Source organism: Oncorhynchus clarkii, chromosome 30 (assembly GCF_045791955.1).
Source record: "Oncorhynchus clarkii lewisi isolate Uvic-CL-2024 chromosome 30, UVic_Ocla_1.0, whole genome shotgun sequence".
Classification (NCBI taxonomy): domain Eukaryota; kingdom Metazoa; phylum Chordata; class Actinopteri; order Salmoniformes; family Salmonidae; genus Oncorhynchus; species Oncorhynchus clarkii.
The window spans coordinates 29,669,811-29,693,374 of record NC_092176.1 but is presented as its reverse complement, the minus strand read 5'-3'; the positions used below and the strand labels follow the sequence as shown (position 1 = coordinate 29,693,374).

Sequence of the window (23,564 nt, the reverse complement as noted above, 5' to 3'; positions counted from 1 at the left end):
GTAGCAATCTGCAGTTGCTTCATCCATTCTTGGACTTCTGAATTCATTAAATGTACCCATTGATTCTTGAAGAATATAACTTATAAATGCCTCATGAGCTTAGTTCAACTGTCATACCCCATCAGAACCAAATTATAAGCTTGTTTCACGCTAATGTTTGTAAACAAAGTAAATGTAAACAAACACCACAAAACATTGTTAAAACTATAATTTGAATATAATGTATGGTCATTCCTTGCATCCATAGCTCTGTCTATGAATTTGAGACTGGTTACATTCCTCCAGCCCTATCCATCAGCTTTTTATCAAAACAGGGATGGGGAGGCGGCTTTGCTATTGTTTAAACTACTGATTGTCACTTTAAGTTTACACACAGCTAGGGCTCTCTATTGGTCACCAGGCTGTAAGAAAAAAGTAAACTCACAAACCTTAAAACCTGTTATGGCGAGGCGATCCCCGAGGGGAACTCCACCCCCCCATTCAGCTGAAAAGGTGGCGCAGGGAATTCTTTAGAAATATTTATCACACATTAACAAGTCCAATACCTCAAATGAAAGATAAACATCTTGTTCATCTACCCATCATGTCCGATATTTTAAAAATATATTTATGTTAGACCACCACCATATCAAAGGAAAAACGCAGCCATTTTTTCCAGCCAAAAATAGAGTCACAAAAGCAGGATTAGAGATAAAATGAATCACTAACCTTTTGAAAATCTTCATCAGATGACACTCATATGACATGTTACACAGTACATTTATGTTTTGTTCGATAATATGCATATTTATATCCACAAATCTCGGTTCACATTGACGCCATGTTCAGAAATGCCTCCAAAATATCCGGAGGAATTATAGAAAGCTACGCCAGATAACAGAAATACTCATCATAAACTTTAACTAAAGATACATGTTCTACGTATAATTAAAGATACACTGGTTCTTAATGCAACCGCTGTGTCAGATTTTTTTTAAACGTTACGGAAAAAGCCTACCATGCAATAATCTGAGACAGTGCTCAGACGTAAAAGTATTTCTCCGCCATGTTGGAGTCAACAGAAATACGAAATTACATCATAAATATTCCCTTACCTTTGATGATCTTTCATCAGAATGCAGTGCAAGGAGTCCTAATTCCACAATAAATTGTTGTTTTGTTCCATAATGTCCAATACTAGTGTCCAATTAGCTGCATTTGCTACCACTTTCAGCTCACGTGCCCAAATGCTGACGCTGGTCCAGGACAACTCGCACGAAAACTTCAAAAATATATATTCCAGGTCGAATAAACTGGTCAAACTAAGTAGAGAATCAATCTTCAGGATGTTATTTTCATATATATCCAATAACGTTCCAAATGGAACGACGGTGGCACCCACAGAGAAATGCACCACAGGGAAATTGCATTCTGTCGGGACAGTGACTATTTCCCCTCCCATTCGGTCAAAGTTCACACCAGAAGCTCCATTCCACGTTCTACTGAATGAGGACATCTAGTGGAAGGCGTAGGAAGTGCTATCCATCCTTATTTGGAAGTGGCGATGACTTGAAATTAGACATGTATTCAGAATTTCACTTCCTGTTTGGAAGATTGCCTGCCCTATGAGTTCTGTTATACTCACAGACATCATTCAAACAGTTTTAGAAACTTCAGAGTGTTTTCTATCCAATAGTAATAATAATATGCATATATTAGCAGTCTAGGACAGAGTAGGATGCAGTTCACTATGGGCATGCAATTCATCCAAAGTGAAAATACTGCCCCCTATCCCCAACAAGTTCGTGCTACCAAGTGTATAGAGCAAAAATATACCTTCATCCGGCTGTGGGCAACCACGAACTGTACTGTAATGTATACTGTACTGTAGCTACTCACGAGACTGTAAATCATACTGTATGAACTGTACTGCAAAGTATATTTTACTATATCTACTCACCAGACTGTAAATAATACTGCATGAACTGTACTGTAAAGTATACTGTATGAACTGTACTGTAAAGGATACTGTATGAATTGTACTGTAAAGTATACTGTAATCACCAAACTGTAAAGTATACTGTATGTACTGCAAAGTATAGTGTATGGACTATACTGTAAATTATACTATATGCATTGTACTGTAAAGTATACTATATGAATTGTACTGTAACATATACTGTACGGACTGTACTGTTAAGTATACTGTACTGTATGCACTCAACAGAATGTAAGGTATACTGTATGAACTATGCTGTAACGTTTTCTGTATGAACTGTACTTTAAAGTATACTGTATGTACTCACCAGACAGCAGCTGGCTGCCAGCTCCAACACCCGCTGAGGACACCCGCCCACCAGCTCCCTAAATGCACTCACATCCAGGCCATAGTCCTGTCAAACACACACACACGGTTAATAGGGCTGAGCTTTCACACATGGTCCATATGCCAGAGATTTCACACATGGTGCATGCGGCAGAACTTTCACACATGGTACATGGCAGAGATTTCACACAAGTTGCATGGCAGAGCATTCACACATGGTACAAAACCTGGATCTGGGTAGTCGTATATAACGTAAATACAGAGTAGAGCTTTACCTGGGTTCTTGGTAGAATCTCTGGGTCAGCAGGGATCCTTGCCAGTATTTCACAGAGCATAATTCCAAAGGAAAATACATCCACCTGGTGACAACACAGAATCACATGTCTGTCATACAGAGAGCCAACCAACGATGAGCTGTGTTCCAACTACTAGGATACTAAGATATGACAAAGCTCTCTAACTTTCTACCCAAAGTATTTTTGACCACATTTTCTCAAATGCAGCGGCCTTGTGGGCCTCCTGATCTATGGTCAGTTTTGACTCAGGCAAGGCTATTTACTCAAATGAAGGGTCTTGGTGACGTATCCTTACCTTGCGATCGTAGGGTTCCCCACGCAGCATCTCCGGGGCCATCCAGAAGGCAGATCCCACCAGGGAGAGCTTCCTCTCTGGGTCTTTAACCGGCAGCTCCACCACCTCTCTGGCCAGGCCAAAGTCTGTGACTAGGGCCTCCCTGCCCCGCGCCGTCACACGGATCAGACAGTTCTGAAGAGTCAGACATATACAAATCATGTCAGTATATACAGTAACAGTCAAAAGTTTTAACACACCTACTCATTCCAGGGTTTTTCTTTATTTTGAAAATGTTCTACATTGTAGAATAATAACACATATGGAATCATGTAGTAACCAAAAAAAGTGGTAGGGGTGGTAGGTACAAGGTAGGGGGGGTATACAGAAGATAGCTCTATTTGGTAAAAGACCAAGTCCATATTATGGCAAGAACAGCTCAAATAAGCAAAGAAAAACAACAGTCCATCATTACGTTAAGACATGAAGGTCAGTCAATCCGGAAAATTTCTTCAAATGCAGATGCAAAAACCATCAAGCGCTATGATGAAACTGGCTCTCATGAGGACCGCCACAGGAAAGGAAGACCCAGAGTTACCTCTGCTGCAGAGGATAAGTTCATTAGAGTTACCAGCCTGAGAAATCGGTGATTAACTGCACCTCAGATGGCAGCCCAAATAAATGCTTCACAGAGTTTCAGTAACAGACACATCTGAACATCAACTGTTCAGAGGAGACTGCGTGAATCAGGCCTTCGTGGTCGAATTGCTGCAAAGAATCTACTACTAAAGGACACCAACAATAAGAAGAGATTTGCGTTGGCCAAGAAACACGAGCAATGGACATTAGACAGGTGGAAATCTGCAATTTGGTCTGATGAGTCCAAATTTGAAATTTTTGGTTCCAACCACAGTGTCTTTGTTAAACGGAGAGTAGGTGAACAGACGATCTCTGCATGTGTGGTTCCCACCGTGAAGCATGGAGGAGAAAGTGTGATGATGTGGGGGTGCTGTGCTGATGACACTGTCTGTGATTTAGTTAGGATTCAAGGCACACTTAACCAGCATGGCTACCACAGCATTCTGCAGCGATACGCCATCCATCTGGTTTGCGCTTAGTGTGCCTATCATTTGTTTTTCAACAGGACAATGACCCAACACACCTCCAGGCTGTTTAAGGGCTATTTGACCAGGAAGGAGAGGGATGGAGTGCTGCATCAGATGACCTGGCCTCCACAATCACCCGAACTCAACACAATTGAGATGGTTTGGGATGAGTGAAGGAAAAGCAGCCAACAAGTGCTTAGCATATGTGGGAACTCCTCCAAGACTGTTGGAAAAGCATTCCAGGTGAAGGTGGTTGAGAGAATGCCAAGAGTGTGCAAAGCTGTCATCAAGGCAAAGGGTGGCTACTTTGATGAATCTAAAATATATAAAATACATTTGTTTTGGTTAATACATGATTATACCCACCACTGCGACCTGTATGCTCTTGATGGCTGGCCCTCGCTTCATATTCATCGCCAAACCCACTGGCTCCAGGTCATCTATAAGTATTTGCTAGGTAAAGCCCCGCCTTATCTCAGCTGACCATAGCAGCACCCACCCGTAGCACGTGCTCCAGCAGGTATATTTCACTGGTCACCCCCAAAGCCAATTCCTCATTTGGCTGCTATTCTTCCCAGTTCTCTGCTGCCAATGACTGGAACGAATTGCAAAAATCACTGAAGCTGGAGACTCATATCAAAAATCACTGAAGCTGGAGACTCATATCTCCCTCTCTAACTTCAAGCACCAGCTGTCAGAGCAGCTCACAGATCACTGCACCTGTACACAGCACATCTGTAAATAGCCCATCCAACTGCCTCATCCCCATACTGTTATTTATTTTTTTGCTCCTTAGCACCCATATCTCTACTTACACATTCATCTTCTGCACATATATCACTCCAGTGTTTCATTGCTAAATTGTAATTATTTTGCCACTATGGCCTATTTATTGCCTTACCTCCCTTACCTAATTTGCACACACTGTATATATACTTTTTTTATTTTGTTATTGACTGTATGTTTGTTTATTCCATGTGTAGCTCTGTTGTTTTTTGTGTCGCACTGCTTTGCTTTATCTTGGCCAGGTTGCAGTTGTAAATGAGAACTTGTTCTCAACTGGCCTACCTGGTTAAATAAAGTTAAAAGAAATAAAATTAAAAACATCATGGTTTTGATGTCTTCACTATTATTCTACAATGTAGAAAATAGTAAAAAATAAAGAAAAACCCTGGAATGAGTAGGTGTGTCCAAACTTTTGACTGGTAATTTATAAATTTTACAATTAATTCATTCAACAGTAGTACTGCCACTCTAAGCATTTGTGTTATGACAACTGCTTACCACCAGAGAGCAGTCTAACATTGCTATAGTACAATCACATGAATAGTAAGTAGGTGGTTTACTGTAGGTAGAGAGCACCAGTGGGCTGGATGAGCTCAGTGAGAGTGGGTGAGCTATTCTAGAAGACACAAGGTAGTGGAGCGGTTACATAAGTCGAGCAGGCAGAGAGACAGGCAGGCAGGCAGAGATAGAGACAGAGTCAGGAAAAGAGACAGGCAGGCAGAGATAGAGAGAGAGTCAGGAAAAGAGACAGGCAGGCAGAGATAGAGAGTCAGGAAAAGAGACAGGCAGGCAGAGATAGAGTCAGGAAAAGAGACAGGCAGGTAGGCTGACGGGTAGAAGCGAAAAGACAACAGTGAAGCTATTGTTGAATGAAGGCATATTTATCCAAACAATGTCAGGAGGATATGACTCACACAGGACAGAAGCACCCACGTAAAACACTTAATCCCAGGAGAAGATGTCAGAAACAGTCCTACATACCAGTAGTCTTTTAAACATGTTTTACTAAACACTGCCACCTTGTGGGCAGCTTGAGTCAAATGCATATATAATGTACTGTACAGTGTACAGACACTACATTGTAAAAAGTAATTTGTTCTGATGACTACATTTTTAGTGGAAACCCGTTGACTACGATCTTGAGTAACCCAACTCAAAGTATTGCAGTGTTAAATATTTAAAGTAATGAAGTGACATTGCCACTCATATGTTACTCTTTTTAAGTTATAAATACTTAACAGTTTTGTGAACTTTTGACACTAACGATTGAAGTTTCTAAATAGGTCCAGAGCCAGACTGGGTGACTAAGAAAGAACGAAAATGAGTTATTTAGGCTATAGCTTACAAAGAAATACATTGTGAAACATCTGTCAGTGCGAAACAACAGGCTGATAGGGACATAAAGCAATCAGCATTTAAACAACACTTTGTTGTATTAAATCATTATAAAGTAGTCTATAAATTGGCCATGTAGGCTGTAACGTGATAATGCCCTCGAAGCCGGTGTTTGGACTTGGAGGATATATTGGCATGGTTGAGGGCCGGCAAACCGTGCCAATATATTCTCCAAACACCGGCTTCGAGAGCATTATCACTTTATACAACAGGTTACCAACATATTCAATTCATGATTGACATATTTTCCTTAAAAACGTTATTTTGATAAATATATTAATAATATGTAATCCTTCCACAAAAATCTTGGGTTGCTACCCAAGCCGGATGGTCGTTTGTTCTATCGTTTCGGTTGCTAGAGACGCAACCCAGTCATTCAGTCTTTTTGTTCTGTATCTATGGACGCGACCCAGTCGTTCAGTCTTTTTGTTCTGCATCTATGGACACGACCCAGTCGTTCAGTCTTTTTGTTCTGTATCTATGGACGCGACCCAGTCGTTCAGTCTTTTTGTTCTGCATCTATGGACGCGACCCAGTCGTTCAGTCTTTTTGTTCTGTATCTATGGACACGACCCAGTGGTTCAGTCATTTTGTTTTGTATCTATGGACGTGACCCAGTCGTTCAGTCTTTTTGTTCTGTATCTACGGACGCGACCCAGTCGTTCAGTCTTTTTGTTCTGTATCTATGGACGCGACCCAGACGTTCAGTCTTTTTGTTCTGTATCTATGGACGCAACCCAGTCGTTCGTTGTAAATGTTCCATTGCCATACTGGCTGGCAAAGTTCTTATCCCTTGCTTACTAGCTAGCCAACTACGGCTAATTTACAGTCACGTCAAACAGTGCAGACAGAAAAACAACAGTAGATGCATTTGTTTAAGCTGTTTTCTAGTGACATTTATTTGGATACATACATAATAATATGCTAATGAAGTACCTGGCATAGAAATGTGCTCTCTCATTAGGACACGGTTGAGGAGCTAGCCAACAACACAGTTAACACCATAACTTCAATCTGAAGCTGGGAAGACTGCAAACTAGATGCACTTCGTTTAGTTTGACCTTTTTTCAATTGACATTTCTTTGTATATATCCATAAAAATGATGTCAGCTGATTCATGATTTCGACTGGCTGAGAAACGCTTCCTGCCTCTCTCTCTCTCTCTCTCTCTCTCTCTCTCTCTCGTCACGACTCCCGACCCCTACAAGTTCATTACTATGGGACAATTCAAGATCAAATTTGAATATTGAAACAATGTTGCAAATGTGGGAGACAGACAGTAATTATACAAATCTCCGCTGTTGAAAACTAACTGTTAGTCTAAAATAAATGTTAGATAATGTCTAAATGCTTTTTATAGTGGAGATCAAGTTTATAACTTTCCTGCCTTGGCTGATGAGCCAGTGGATTGCGCAGTCAGATGGAACAGAAAGTAAATAGGCATTTTAACCTCATAGATTTAGCCGTTGGTAATTTGTGGAATGTAATGCGGTTTTAACCAATCAGTTTTCAGGATTAGAGACACCCGTTGTATAATTAGAATTAAATACAAATGACACGAAATATGATTTATTAATGCCTTTGAATTAATTTTGAGAATGAATGAAGCCAGTGTGTGGCTTTAGGCTCATGCGATGGTGCCCGGAGAGCAGACCAGCAGCGGAATTTTTTTCTCTCGTAATTTTCAGTGATCGTGTCTTAATGTTTAATAAAAAGCATGAGCTGGCACACACCTAGAAAACGTTATTTTGTGTAGAGGTGCTGTCTAACGACGAATAAAATTTAAGCTATAAAAAATCAAGAGTCGAACACTCTATACATAAACTCCCAGTAATATATTGTGTAAAACAACAACTTTTCGGCATTAAAACATTGTCCTATGTATTTGACAATTTGTCATTTTAACCCATCTTTGCATGCATTGTTGAGCACAGTGCTCATTCTTATAGCAGATACTGGAGGTGTAACTGTACACATTATGTTGCATTAGCCTCTGTCATTGAGAGTAGTGCACATTATTTTGATGATTGTGGATTGTCTCATTATTTAACATCAATTTCCCTGACACTGTTGATATCCGTTCATCATAATCAATTATTTTATCTCACTAGGCAAGTCAGTTAAGAACAAATTCTTATTTTCAATGAACTGCCTGTTCAAGGGCAGAACGAAAGATTTTGTACATTGTCTGCTCGGGGATTTGAACTTGCAACCTTTCGGTGTTGTTTGAGTTGCCACTATTCGATTTCTTTAATGAGTCAGGCAGTTACTTTTTACAGTGCATATTGAATATGATTTTCCACAGTATACCGCAGTATGCCAAGCCATTTCACCATGACATTACAGTGCATATCGAAAATGATTTTCAACATAACATCCAGCCAAATGAACAACATGTAATAATTACAATAAGGAGATTTAATTGAGTCCCTTTTTTTGGCACTAGAGTAGTACTGCCACTCTAAGCATTTGTGTTATGACACCTGCTTACCACCAGAGAGCAATCTAACACTGTTATAGTACAATCACACCAATAATTAAAAATTTTTAACTAGGCAAGTCAGTTTAGAACAAATTCTTATTTACAATGACAGCCTACCCCAGACAACAGTGGACCACCAATCACAGAAAGATGTGATACAGCCTGGATTTGAACCAGGTACTGCAGTGACACGTTGGCACTGCGATGCAGTGTTTATGTTTATTTATTTTTATTTTTTTTATTTCACCTTTATTTAACCAGGTAGGCAAGTTGAGAACAAGTTCTCATGTACAATTGCGACCTGGCCAAGATAAAGCAAAGCAGTTCGACACATACAACGACACAGAGTTACACATGGAGTAAAACAAACATACAGTCATTAATACAGTATAAACATGTCTAAATACGATGTGAGCAAATGAGGTGAGATAAGGGAGGTAAAAGCAAAAAAAGGCCATGGTGGCAAAGTAAATACAATATAGCAAGTAAAACACTGGTATGGTAGATTTGCAATGGAAGAATGTGCAAAGTGCAAAGTAGAAATAAAAATAATGGGGTGCAAAGGAGCAAAATAAATAAATTAATTAAATACAGTAGGGAAAGAGGTAGTTGTTTGGGCTAAATTATGGGTGGGCTATGTACAGGTGCAGTAATCTGTGAGCTGCTCTGACAGTTGGTGCTTAAAGCTAGTGAGGGAGATAAGTGTTTCCAGTTTCAGAGATTTTTGTAGTTCGTTCCAGTCATTGGCAGCAGAGAACTGGAAGAAGAGGCGGCCAAAGAAAGAATTGGTTTTGGGGGTGACTAGAGAGATATACAGTGCCTTGCGAAAGTATTCGGCCCCCTTGAACTTTGCGACCTTTTGCCACATTTCAGGCTTCAAACATAAAGATATAAAACTGTCTTTTTTTGTGAAGAATCAACAACAAGTGGGACACAATCATGAAGTGGAACGACATTTATTGGATATTTCAAACTTTTTTAACAAATCAAAAACTGAAAAATTGGGCGTGCAAAATTATTCAGCCCCCTTAAGTTAATACTTTGTAGCGCCACCTTTTGCTGCGATTACAGCTGTAAGTCGCTTGGGGTATGTCTCTATCAGTTTTGCACATCGAGAGACTGAAATTTTTTCCCATTCCTCCTTGCAAAACAGCTCGAGCTCAGTGAGGTTGGATGGAGAGCATTTGTGAACAGCAGCTTTCAGTTCTTTCCACAGATTCTCGATTGGATTCAGGTCTGGACTTTGACTTGGCCATTCTAACACCTGGATATGTTTATTTTTGAACCATTCCATTGTAGATTTTGCTTTATGTTTTGGATCATTGTCTTGTTGGAAGACAAATCTCCGTCCCAGTCTCAGGTCTTTTGCAGACTCCATCAGGTTTTCTTCCAGAATGGTCCTGTATTTGGCTCCATCCATCTTCCCATCAATTTTAACCATCTTCCCTGTCCCTGCTGAAGAAAAGCAGGCCCAAACCATGATGCTGCCACCACCATGTTTGACAGTGGGGATAGTGTGTTCAGGGTGATGAGCTGTGTTGCTTTTACGCCAAACATAACGTTTTGCATTGTTGCCAAAAAGTTCCATTTTGGTTTCATCTGACCAGAGCACCTTCTTCCACATGTTTGGTGTGTCTCCCAGGTGGCTTGTGGCAAACTTTAAACAACACTTTTTATGGATATCTTTAAGAAATGGCTTTCTTCTTGCCACTCTTCCATAAAGGCCAGATTTGTGCAATATACGACTGATTGTTGTCCTATGGACAGAGTCTCCCACCTCAGCTGTATATCTCTGCAGTTCATCCAGAGTGATCATGGGCCTCTTGGCTGCATCTCTGATCAGTCTTCTCCTTGTATGAGCTGAAAGTTTAGAGGGTGCGGCCAGGTCTTGGTAGATTTGCAGTGGTCTGATACTCCTTCCATTTCAATATTATCGCTTGCACAGTGCTCCTTGGGATGTTTAAAGCTTGGGAAATCTTTTTGTATCCAAATCTGGCTTTAAACTTCTTCACAACAGTATCTCGGACCTGCCTGGTGTGTTCCTTGTTCTTCATGATGCTCTCTGCGCTTTTAACGGACCTCTGAGACTATCACAGTGCAGGTGCATTTATACGGAGACTTGATTACACACATGTGGATTGTATTTATCATCATTAGTCATTTAGGTCAACATTAGATCATTCAGAGATCCTCACTGAACTTCTGGAGGGAGTTTGCTGCACTGAAAGTAAAGGGGCTGAATAATTTTGCACGCCCAATTTTTCAGTTTTTGATTTGTTAAAAAAGTTTGAAATATCTAATAAATGTCGTTCCACTTCATGATTGTGTCCCACTTGTTGTTGATTCTTCACAAAAAAATACAGTTTTATATCTTTATGTTTGAATCCTGAAATGTGGCAAAAGGTCGCAAAGTTCAAGGGGGCCGAATACTTTCGCAAGGCACTGTATATATACGGGACACGACAGGACGAGGACAAAAAGACGTCTGAACTGCTATGCCATCTTAGATCTTCATCCACTGCACCATTTGGAGTCCAATAGGCAAGCTTGGTCTGAATAAACAGATAACTCAACTGAACATTCTCTGCCTTCAAATCTCACACATTATACCTGCCTGTGGGTCTACTTAATGCTGTTTTAGCTACCTCAGCAAATCAAATCAGGCCTATGGGGAAAGCTGAGTAAACATGTTGATAAACATCTCATGGCACATCTCTTGATTATATCCATAGTGTAAGCAGATATAACAGCGTGTCTGTCCCAAATGGCACCCTATTCCCTATAATCCACTACTTTTGAACAGGGCCCATATAGGGCTCAGGTCAAAGTAGTGCACTTTGTATGGGAATATGGTGCCATTTGGAAGGAAGACAGCCAGTATGAAGGGGAGACCCTACATACAGACAGCCAGACCAGACACTCTTAAATAGCCTGACTCAATGGGGTCTGCACTAATCACTTCCCTGCCAGGCTACATTTTTTAGTCCTTACCTGATGATCCACCTGATTTGGCATCTATGCCTACTGAGAACAAAGCCCAAATGTAGCTATGTGTGTTGGGTATTGATTACCATAGTAGGTGGTTTACTGTAGGTGTGGAGAGAGCACTAGTGGGCTGGATGAGCTCAGTGAGAGTGGGTGAGCTATTCTAGAAGACACAAGGTAGTGGAGCGGTTACATAAGTCGAGCAGGCAGAGAGACAGGCAGGCGGAGAGACAGGCAGGCAGAGGTAGAGAGAGAGTCAGGAAAAGAGACCGGCAGGCAGAGATAGAGAGAGAGTCAGGAAAAGAGACAAGCAGGACAGGCAGACAGACTGAAATATAGGCAGGCAGGCAGGCAGGCAGGCAGGCAGGCAGGCAGGCAGGCAGGCAGGCAGGCAGGCAGGCAGGCTGGCAGGCAGGCAGGCAGGCAGGCAGGCAGGCAGGCAGGCAGGCAGGCAGGCAGGCAGGCAGGCAGACAGACAGGCAGGCAGGCAGGCAGGCAGGCAGGCAGGCAGGCAGGCAGGCAGAGATGGTAAGACAGGTTGGGGTGTAGAGAGGCAGACAGCTAGGCAGAGACAGACAAGCAGATAGACAGGCACAGAAAGCGAGAGAGTCAGGAAGAGAGGCAAGCCGGCAAAAAGAAGGGATGTAGACAGGCAAGCAGACGGGCAAAAAAATAGACAGATAGGCAGGCTGACAGGGGTGTGGAGCAGAGCAGGGGGAGGTGAAGGAGGGAGGGAAGGCCCTGGCTGACTGGCTGGCTGTCCGACTAGCTGGTTGGCTGACGTCTCCTCAGCATCTAGAAGTCATTACAAAGGGAACCACACTACAGGCCCCCTCTCTCCAGTGTTTTCATTCAGCAGCCTGTGATTATTGGGCAACCTGGGTATCACTCCAAGCATCAAACCTGACCGCTAAATTTAGCATGGGCCCTCACCTCAGAGCCAAACAAAAGCAACAGTTCCCGGAAGACCAGATCTAGAATGGAGAGTTTCAGGGGGAATTAAAAGGGCTGTTCCAATGGAACTCTGAGGACTTGCTCTAAACTGTAACCAGGACTGTGTCCCAAATGTCACCATATTCCCTATGTAATGCACTACTTTTGACCAGGACCCTATGAAAGTAGTGCACTAAATACAGAATAGGGTGGCATTTGGGACACACATCAAGTTCACTAAAATTATCTACGTTTGCAATTACATCCACCATACCTTTCCTAATTCTGGTCATTTTGAATTCTAATGATTTCTCCTACAGAAGATATGTCAGAAGAGCTGTGCAGCCTAATAGTGTGATTCTAACTGAAACAGTAATTGGTTTAACCTAATATGACCTTTTCAGAAAATACACTGCACATAATTATTTACCTTGCACGTCTGGCTTGGATCCACTATCATTTATAGAGACTGAAGTCCCTTCTTTAGAGATTGAAACATATTCCACATGAGAAAAGACCTTGTCTGTCTATATGCCTCTGCCATCAATCCTAGCAGTGATCTTTTGAAACACTCTCTGTAACTGTGAAGACAGCAATTGTTTGTTTGACGTAAGACAGACGTGTGCATCCTTTTGCCAACTCTAATGATACCAGTGGGGGGTCTAGGGGGAAAAACAACAGTACTGCTTTGCAGACACACCAATTACTTTCCGGTAAAATGCCATCATTGAGACCAGAGCCAAATGGATTGTCCCTCTGGGTGACATGCTAAATGCCAGTATGGAACACGTCAGTGTCACCACCAGTATTCCCATGGTTAGTAGAGAGTGAGAGCTGGTAAAATGGGATGTGGTGAGGGAGAGAGAGAGAAAGATAGAGAGAGGGGGTGATAAGGAGGGGAGAGAGAGAGAGAGAGAGAGAGAGAGAGAGAGAGAGGGGGAAAGAGAGAGAGAGTGGAGAAGAGGGAGGGAGGGAGAGAGACAAGGAGAGAAAGAGAGAGAAGGAAAGAAATATGAGAGAGAGAAGTGGTAGAGAGAGGAGAGAGAGAGAGAGAGAGAAAGAGAGAGAGAGAAGGGAGGTAGGGCAGGATGGTGGCAGGACTCTACTATTGATCCATTGCTCTTACTTTCCCAGACAAAGAGGAACTGGCTGTTGGTGTGTATGTGTTCACGTCTCTCTGTGTGTGTGTGTGTGTGTGTGTGTGTGTGTGTGTGTGTGTGTGTGTGTGTGTGTGTGTGTGTGTGTGTGTGTGTGTGTGTGTGTGTGTGTGTGTGTGTGTGTGTGTGTGTGTGTGTGTGTGTGTGTGTGTGTGTGTGTGCGTGCGTGCGTGTGGGTGTGCATGCGTACAATAACAAAGCTCAGAGTGGGAGGACATTAGCATGACAATGGACTGTGCTTGTTGCTCGTCCCTCTACATAACATAACCAACCTGCACTTCTGTGGAACCTGGCAACTGGGAATGACAACCAATTTGTCTAGGCTGATATCTTTTCCATATGGTAGAGAGTTATCCTCAGCCTCAGTCTGACTACTGAATGAACCTCAACTCAACCGTTCGCTGCTTTGTCCACAACAGTTGAAACCAATGTATTTAACCATTATTTATCCAGGAAGTCCCATTGAGGTCAGAAGACCTCTTTTACAAGTGAGACCTGCCAATGTGATCACTGCATGATGTCACAGCACCAATGTTGCTAAAGTTTGTCGTAATAGTAGGGGTTTTCTTAATGTCAAAGAGATCAGTCAGTGGCTGTAGCCAGGCCAAAAGTAGTGCACTATATAGGGAGTAGGATGTCATTTCAGACACAGCCACTGAGTGAGGTAACATCCCTTACAGCTTCCTCTTTCTTTCACTGCAAATGCTGAGTGCGGACCGTCCTTATTTTTCCTTTTCACTTTCTGGGTTACTTTGTGGTCTATGCACCACAAATACAACAATAATCTACAATAGATGTGGATGGGGTTTTCCCCTGGGCTACTGTACCTTGTGGTTGAGGTCCCTGTGGTAGATGTGGATGGGGTTTTCCCCTGGTCTACTGTACCTTGTGGTTGAAGTCCCTGTGGTAGATGTGGGTGGGGTTTTCCCCTGGTCTACTGTACCTTGTGGTTGAGGTCCCTGTGGTAGATGTGGGTGGGGTTTTCCCCTGGTCTACTGTACCTTGTGGTTGAGGTCCCTGTGGTAGATGTGGATGGGGTTTTCCCCTGGTCTACTGTACCTTGTGGTTGAGGTCCCTGTGGTAGATGTGGGTGGGGTTGTCCTATGGTCTACTCTACCTTGTGGTTGAGGTCCCTGTGGTAGATGTGGATGGGGTTTTCCCCTGGTCTACTGTACCTTGGAGTTGAGGTCCCTGTGGTAGATGTGGGTGGGGTTGTCCTATGGTCTACTGTACCTTAGAGTTTAGGTCCATGTGGTAGATGTGGATGGGGTTTTCCCCTGGTCTACTGTACCTTGGAGTTGAGGTCCATGTGGTAGATGTGGGTGGGGTTGTCCTATGGTCTACTGTACCTTGGAGTTGAGGTCCCTGTGGTACTGTAGATGTGGGTGGGATTTCCCCTGGTCTACTGTACCTTGGAGTTGAGGTCCTTGTGGTACTGTAGATGTGGGTGGGATTTCCCCTGGTCTACTGTACCTTAGAGTTGAGGTCCCTGTGGTAGATGTTCTTGTAATGCAGGTAGATCATTCCTCTGGTGATGTCACAGGCCAGGTCCACCTTCTCCCTCCAGCACAGAGACACATCCTTCCTGGCCAACAGTTCCTCCAGACATCCTCCACTAACATACTGAAACAGATAGACAGCCTGTCAGCCTCACATACTGAAACAGATAGACACCCCATCAACCCCCACTAACATACTGAAACAGATAGACAGCCTGTCAGCCTCACATACTGAAACAGATAGACACCCCATCAACCCCCACTAACATACTGAAACAGATAGACACCCCATCAACCCCCACTAACATACTGAAACAGATAGACACCCCATCAACCCCCACTAACATACTGAAACAGATAGACACCCCATCAACCCCCACTAACATACTGAAACAGATAGACAACCCATCAACCCCCACTAACATACTGAAACAGATATGCACCACATCAACCCCCACTAAGATTCTGAAACAGATAGACATCCATCAACCCCCACTAAACATGTTGAAACAGATAAACACCCATCAGCCCCCACTAACATGCTGAAACAGATAGACACCTCATTAGATTAGCATCACATACTGAAACAGACCTGTAAATAAGAGTTGAGTTTAAAAGATAAGGAACACTGCCACACCTGGCTCTCCAACCAAGGGGCAGGAATTGAGTAGCAAACTGAAGTTAAGAGGAAATTCAGCAACTATTGGAAGTTGATAAAACTGCTTCTTTATTGTAAAACTCAACATGTTTCAGTCGCTACAGGCCATATTTGCCCAGATGGAGAGGCTCACACACAACCCAACCTTCTATACGTACAGGGTACATCTCCTAGAAACAGACAGTGTGTCTCCCCACTCATCTCACTAGTGTGAAGTCGTCATCCGTACAAGGTGGAGAAAGTAACACTCACCTCTAAAATAGGGTAGAGTTTATCTTCCTTCACACATATCCCCAGATACCTAGAATAAATCACAACATTATGTTATTCATATATTTCTTATTTCCATTCTTTTACTTTTAGATGTGTGTATTATTGTGAATTGTTAGATACTACTGCACTGTTGGAGCTAGGACCACAAGCATTTCGCTACACCTCCAATAACATCTGCTAAATATGTGTAGGTGACCAATAAACTTTGATTTTATATAGACAACAGAATTATAATGTGGAATCATAATAACATTTAGAATATACTGTACTTGAAGATGGTTTAGTGGCTAATAAGACCACCACTCCTGGCCCCACCGGTCATCACACTATCTGTCTCCCAGGTCATAATATACAATAAGTTACATAAGATGCTCAGGGCTGAAAACATGTTTTGAGGACCAGCTGAGCCAGACATTCAACAACAACCTAGGCTCTTGTGAACAGAAACAACATCAAGAAACTCGCCGGTGGCCAGTGCTCACCCGAGATTAACAACCTAAAAACTACATCCATTCCAGACACTGGTTTACAGTATACCTTGACTGAAAGGTTATTACCAACGGCTTACATAAAACCACCGAACATATCAGTCTTCTTACAATGCTCTGACGTTGGAGCCTGCCATTGCCATTCTCACAGTGAGTAAGTTCCAAATTGCACCCTATGGGCCCTGGTTTAAAGTAGTTTACTATATAGGGAATAGGATTCCATTTGGGTTTGGAGCACTGTGTCTGAGGAAGGCAATGTTCTCAGGCTCCAACATTAGAAATGATTCAGATTTTCACATCATTGTTTGAGTAGGGCCCACTCACAGAGGGCTGGATGCCCTATCTGTGCCAGGTACATATTGTATTGGACTCATATTCGCTTTCATCATTGACTCTCTATGCTCTGACCTCAGCAGATAAACTGTGCTGTTTAATAACCACTGATACAGTGGCCTTGAAAGAAAGGCTAAAATAAGATTGCTTGGACAAACACAATGCCTTCACAACTTATGTAACCACTTCATACGAGGAGAGCTGGCCTACGTGACAAGGTCACGTGTCCCTCCTGCTGTGGCCATTACTGCAACTCACAGACTCAGCAGCATGTGTATACATACCCAGTCATCACCATGTTTTGAGACATGTTAAGACATATAAATGAAGATGTCTGGAGATGTCTTGAGACATGTTAAGACATATAAATGAAGATGTCTGGAGATGTCTTGAGACATGTTAAGACATATAAATGAAGCTATCTGGAGATGTCTTGAAACAAAGGTGATTTCTGGGTAGCTATATTTAGCATAAGTATGACTGGAAGTACAGTATACAGTATAATAACCTATATTTTGGATTGGAATTCAGGAAAGGTCTGCCGTGATTCTGTGGTGCGCGTCATAACATCCACTTAAAACTATGCCTTCACACCTTATGTAACCACTTCAGATGGGTAGAATAGGCCTTTGTGGCTACTAGATTATTATGTTCTGGAGCCATTGACTGCACAACATAAAGTACACAAAGCTTCCCAGCATTCCCATTCATAGTGTATGCCCTGTACTAACACAGATAATCTTACATAAATCAAAAATTATAAGCTTATCAGGCTTAATCTTATCTAAACAATTTAAAAAAAATGTATTACATTATTTGACAAGTACAATGCATCTATTAATATTTATTTTAATTAATAAGCAATGATGCAAAATTCTTACATGGTATCAATAAGGTCATATACCAAATATTATAAGTCAGCATCACAAAAAGGTATAACTGACTAATACCTGACTATGTTGGGATGGGAGAGTTTTTGCAGTAGGCTGATCTCACGCACGATGCTGTCCTGGTCCACATCATTCTTATAGATCTTCACCACCATCACCTTATGGCTCGTACTATGAATCACCTGAGAGAAACAGACAAGTTATTTCACAGTACTGTGAATCACCTGAGAGAAACAGACAAGTTATTTCACAGTACTGTGAATCACCTGAGAGAAACAGACAAGAGTTATTTCACAGTACTGTCAATCACCTGAGAGAAACAGACAATAATTATTTCACAGTACTGTCAATCACCTGAGAGAAACAGACAAGAGTTATTTCACAGTACTATGAATCACCTGAGAGAAACAGACAAGAGTTATTTCACAGTACTGTGAATCACCTGAGAGAAACAGACAAGTTATTTCACAGTACTGTGAATCACCTGAGAGAAACAGACAATAATTATTTCACAGTACTGTCAATCACCTGAGAGAAACAGACAAGTTATTTCACAGTACTGTGAATCACCTGAGAGAAACAGACAAGTTATTTCACAGTACTGTGAATCACCTGAGAGAAACAGACAAGTTATTTCACAGTACTGTGAATCACCTGAGAGAAACAGACAAGAGTAATTTCATAGTACTGTGAATCACTTGAGAGAAACAGACACATTTTTACAGTTTAACCACTAAAAAACCTGCTCAAGACCTAGTAATATAACCTGTACAAAATGTTTAAGTGACTGTCTGAAATGAGCTGTTTTTGCAGGTAAATTAATTAACGACTCCATTATTTCATTGTGATTAAATCATCACATAAAATCAAACAGATTGATGTATGCTCCGTCATTCCTTGCCACTATGTTCCAATTAGATCCAACACAAAACATGCTTTGTCTTAAATATGTAGCGCAAATGGAACCCTATTGTGTATATAGTACGCTATTTTTACCAAGGCCCATAGGGCTCTGGTCAAAAGGAGTGCACTATATAGGTAGTAGGATGCCATTTTCGATGCATACTAGATTCACTACAGATGGCTTATTGAGGGACCAGGTACCTTGTAGACTTTGGAGAAGAAGCCGCTCCCGATGAGCTCGGCGGTGAAGTTCTCCCAGAACTCCAGCTTGCGGACGGCGGTGCGGAGCTTCTGCCAGCGGTCCACATGGTAGTATTTGTCAGAGGACTCACCATAGAGCCTGGGGCTGGTGGGCTCTGAGGACACATCCACGTCACAGTCACACATCCTGGAGTGGGGAGTGATGTCTGCTATAAGGTAGACACACACACACAAAAATACACATGAACACGCGCACACACACACACACACACACACACACATACACACACACACACACACACACACACACACACACACACACACACACACACACACACACACACACACACACACACACACACACACACACACACACACACACACACACACACTTGTTAGTCACACCCCTCACCTCTGTGACAGATTACATTGAATGCCTGTCCTTACAAAGAGTCTGCAATAACCCCAAATAACGCTATGTCGAAAAAAAGTAGAGCGGATGAAAGAGAGAGCGGACAATAATTAAATCTACGCTCATTAGCTCAATGGGATGGAACGTGCCTCCCCTTCATGGAGAGAAACAAAGAGACATGAATAATGGTTCCTTAAAATAGTGTAGCAGGCAACGCAGGTGAGAGACTGTCCAGTGTAGCTGACTAATCAAGTGACTTGTTTTCCCTCCAGGCTAATAATAACAAGGAAGATCGAGAGGGGTTCTATTCATTTTAACGAGAGCATCTGATGAGAGGGATATGTCCGCCTACCACAGGATGAGGGGGAGATATTTGAAAGTAAAATGTGCTCTTCTGATGATTCATCTGGAGAAGGTGATCCTCTTCCATTAATTCATTTGTAACCAGATAGAGGTGAATGGAGCTTTTTCTCATAAGATTATGTTCCTTAATTGCTTTATGTATAATTATCAGTGTGCGCTTCCATCGTTAAGGAGTCCTTTTAGGTTTAGAGGCATTCTAAGCCGTAGAGGCTAGTGATTTTTCAGTGGGTGAACGTGTAAAATAAACTTCATCAAATAAAATAATATACTGGACTGTCTGTGTGTTTTAAGGGAAGGACAGTTCTGTGTGTTTGAAACCATATTGTGTCTGTACCACACTGGAAAGGTGCCTATCCTGCTGCTATGAAAACAATATCTTACTTAAAATAAGTTGTTTTACTTGACTTCCGAGGGAGCAACAACAAACCTGGTCCTGACAATGACGCCAGTGAACAGCACAGACTGACACGCTGACACAATTGGCAGGGCTTCGTCAATCAAGTGGGAATCAACCCCACCATGGTAATCACCATGAGAGGCTAGCTCTCACACACGCTGCCATTGTTTTAACAGCCACAGCCGTGTACAAACAATCACAGTGTTTTCATCTCAACTGCAGCCCCCCCCACCACCACCACCACCACCACGGCAACACCAACCCGGCTGGCTGTCAGAGAAAACGCTTGCAGCCTTATCATGTCTCTCTCACTGATGAGGATCTACAGTATATCATAGAGACACTCTGTCTTTCACACAGTTACCAGAGCTATTCTGTAGCCTGCTACAACCCACCTCAATCAAACTGTTACTTCCATAGAAGTCAGAACATTGTGTGACAGACCGTAGAATGTACATCCTATATGGCATTCAGAAAATATGGATGTGGATTACAGTCTGGTTTGTTTGAATACACAATGGTAGAAAAATCAGGTAATGATGTCAGCTTCCCTTAGCATCAATCTGATTGCACTTCACTTTAATTGGGAGTGAATCTCAGTTTACAAACAACAAATCTCTCTCTAGATTGAATTTCATATTGTTTGGATTTCATTTGTGTTTACAAATCAGATTTTTCGGTCCGTCTATTTCAGCTTTGTCTTACAGAGGGGTTTTGTTACTGAGCCAAGAGCTGCAAAAAAAAGTGAGAAATTGAGTTAGAAATGCATCCTAAATGCACCCTATTCCCTATAGTGCACTACTTTTGACCATGGGGCGAATAGGTAGAGCACTATGGAATAGGGTGCCATTTGGGCCGCAGCCTTAGTAAAGTGATTTCCTGTGGAAAAGCCTGTTATCACACTAAACAGTGAGTTTGACCTGTGTCTGACCACAGAGACCTTCAGGAGAAAAACTACCAGTGGGACCGCCCTACTGACGTCCTATACACAGATAAGAAATGTGAGTTATGAGACCTTCACAGTGAGACCAGTTCACACCAAGATGAACTGGTGAACCAAGACTATTCCTCAGGGGAACGACTCTCTGTCTGAGGAAGTCCCACGTATCTGACTGTTATCTCAGTTCAGGGCAGAGAGAGAGAGAGAGTCAGAGGCATCTGAACCAAATTCTTGTGTACTTCAGCAAGGCCATTTCCTGACTGATGTGGAATCACGTCAACAGGTGACATCACAAAGGATGACACAGCCTTCACACAGACACGCAAGCAACAAAAGTTTTCCTCGAGTCTGACATGATCCCTGTCATGCAGCAGCACTCTCTCACCTGCAGAAAGAAGTGTCTGTGTCCAAAATGCCAACCTATTCCCTATATATTGCAGCGATCTACTTTTGACCAGAGCCAATTGGGTGCTATTTTGGACATACCCAGTGCTAATGTTTTTTAATTTATGTGTTATCAACTTTTAAAACATACAATCTACATTATATTCAGTCATCTAGCAGACACTCCCATCCAGAGCGATCCACAGGAACAACCAGGGTCAAGAGCACCAACCATCCAAGATCCTCCCACAGTTCCCCCAAGAGCTGCCCGTCCACCATCTGAGACCCCCCCACTGTCCCCCCAAAAAAACCTCAAGCCAATGCCCCCCTCCAAAACCCCAAGCCAATGCCGCCCTCCAACCCAACCAAAACGACCACCCACCCAATATGCCAACAACCAACAGAAAGGACAAAAGAGAAAAAAAGAGAAAAACTAAGGAAAATAACAATACAAAAACAAGACATCAAGGCTAACTATATGCGTTTGAGTGCATGTGTGGAACTATGTGTGTATGTGTGTGTGTGTGTGTCTGTGTGCACATGTGTGCGTTTGAATGCGAGTATGTCTGTATGCATGTGTACGCGCGTACAGTAATAATGAACTTAGTGTAACAGCAACATGCCATCCACACATAGGCTTCAGTCAATATGGCAGGCCAGTCTACTCTAGTCAGATTCAGAATCTGTAAATAGTCTCCACTGCTCTGTCTGCTGATCTCAGACACAGACCATTATGGTACAGATTGAAAGCTAGGTCATTAATCCTACATAATGATTTACTCAGGGCATGTGGCTCCAGCCGAGTGCATTAGGGTGAACACAACACCTAGTGTGTCTCAAATGGCACCACATTCACTACTTTGACCAGGGCATATATGGGCTCTGATAGGGAATAGAGTGCCATTTAGGACGCAAAACACTTAGGGTGGATCCAATGAGGACACTTGAAGTGTTAATTGCCTCGTGGCTCTTCAGACATCCATCAAGGGGAGACACAGGAACCCTAATGCTGCCTGCTGTCTGCAGTTTGGTGACCAACACAGGAAGAGCATGGAGAGATCCTGTTGTGTGGCTCTACAGCTGATCAATAGGTCTGAAACATACGGCACCCGGCCAGACCACACATATCTGTGGTGCTGAATGTGCTCAGTCTCAACTATAGGTCACATCACACAGGTGGAATATGCAGAAGCCACTTGAATTGTTTATTTAAAATGTACAGTATGTACAGTTTTAACTTCAACTGTATGTACAACTTTGGAAGTATGCTTGGGGTCATTGTCCATTTGGAAGACCCACTTGCGACCAAGCTTTAACTGATGTCTTGAGATGTTGCTTCAATATATCCACATCATTTTCCATCCTCATGATGCCATCTATTTTGTGAAGTGCACCAGTCCCTCCTGCAGCAAAGCACACCCACAACATGATGCTGCCACCCCTGTGTTTCACGGTTGGGATGCTGTTCTCCGGCTTGCAAGCCTCCCCCTTTTTCCTACAAACATAACGATGGTCATTATGGCCAAAGAGTTCTATTTTTGTTTCATCAGACCAGAGGACATTTCTACAAAAAGTACAATCTTTGTCCCATGTGCAGTTGCAAACCGTTGTCTGGCTTTTTTTATGACAGTTTAGGAGCAGTTGCTTTCAAGTTATGTCGAAATAGGACTCGTTCGACTGTGGATATAGATACTTTTGTACCTGTTTCCTCCAGCATCTTCACAAGGTCCTTTGCTGTTTTTCTGGGATTGATTTGTACTTTTCACACCAAAGTACGTTCATCTCTAGGAGACAGAATGCGTCTCCTTCCTGAGCGGTATGATGGCTGCGTGGTCCCATGGTGTTTATACTTGCGTACTATTGTTTGTACAGATGAACGTGGTACCTTCAGGCATTTGGAAATTGCTGCCAAGAATGAACCAGACTTGTGGTGGTCTCCAATTTTTTCTTCTGAGGTCTTGGCCAATTTCTTTTGATTTTCCCATGAGGTCAAGCAAAGAGGCACCAAGTTTGAAGGTAGGTCTTGAAATACATCCACAGGTGCACCTACAATTGACTCAAATGATGTCAATTAGCCTATCAGAAGCTTCTAAAGCCATGACAT

General features: G+C 42.4%; 1 protein-coding gene across 1 annotated transcript in view; it reads right to left on the bottom strand.

Annotated features, from left to right (window-relative positions):
* Window positions 1-23,564, bottom strand: part of LOC139389959 (dual specificity testis-specific protein kinase 1-like) — a 47,354-nt gene that overhangs the window by 7,059 nt on the left and 16,731 nt on the right. The window contains exons 3-9 of the mRNA XM_071137010.1: window positions 18,965-19,173; window positions 17,921-18,042; window positions 16,129-16,177; window positions 15,193-15,342; window positions 2,897-3,070; window positions 2,581-2,664; window positions 2,286-2,372 (exon numbers count right to left, since the gene is read on the bottom strand). Of these exons, the coding sequence (XP_070993111.1) occupies window positions 2,286-2,372; window positions 2,581-2,664; window positions 2,897-3,070; window positions 15,193-15,342; window positions 16,129-16,177; window positions 17,921-18,042; window positions 18,965-19,173 (875 nt within the window). The remainder of the gene's footprint in view (window positions 1-2,285; window positions 2,373-2,580; window positions 2,665-2,896; window positions 3,071-15,192; window positions 15,343-16,128; window positions 16,178-17,920; window positions 18,043-18,964; window positions 19,174-23,564) is intronic.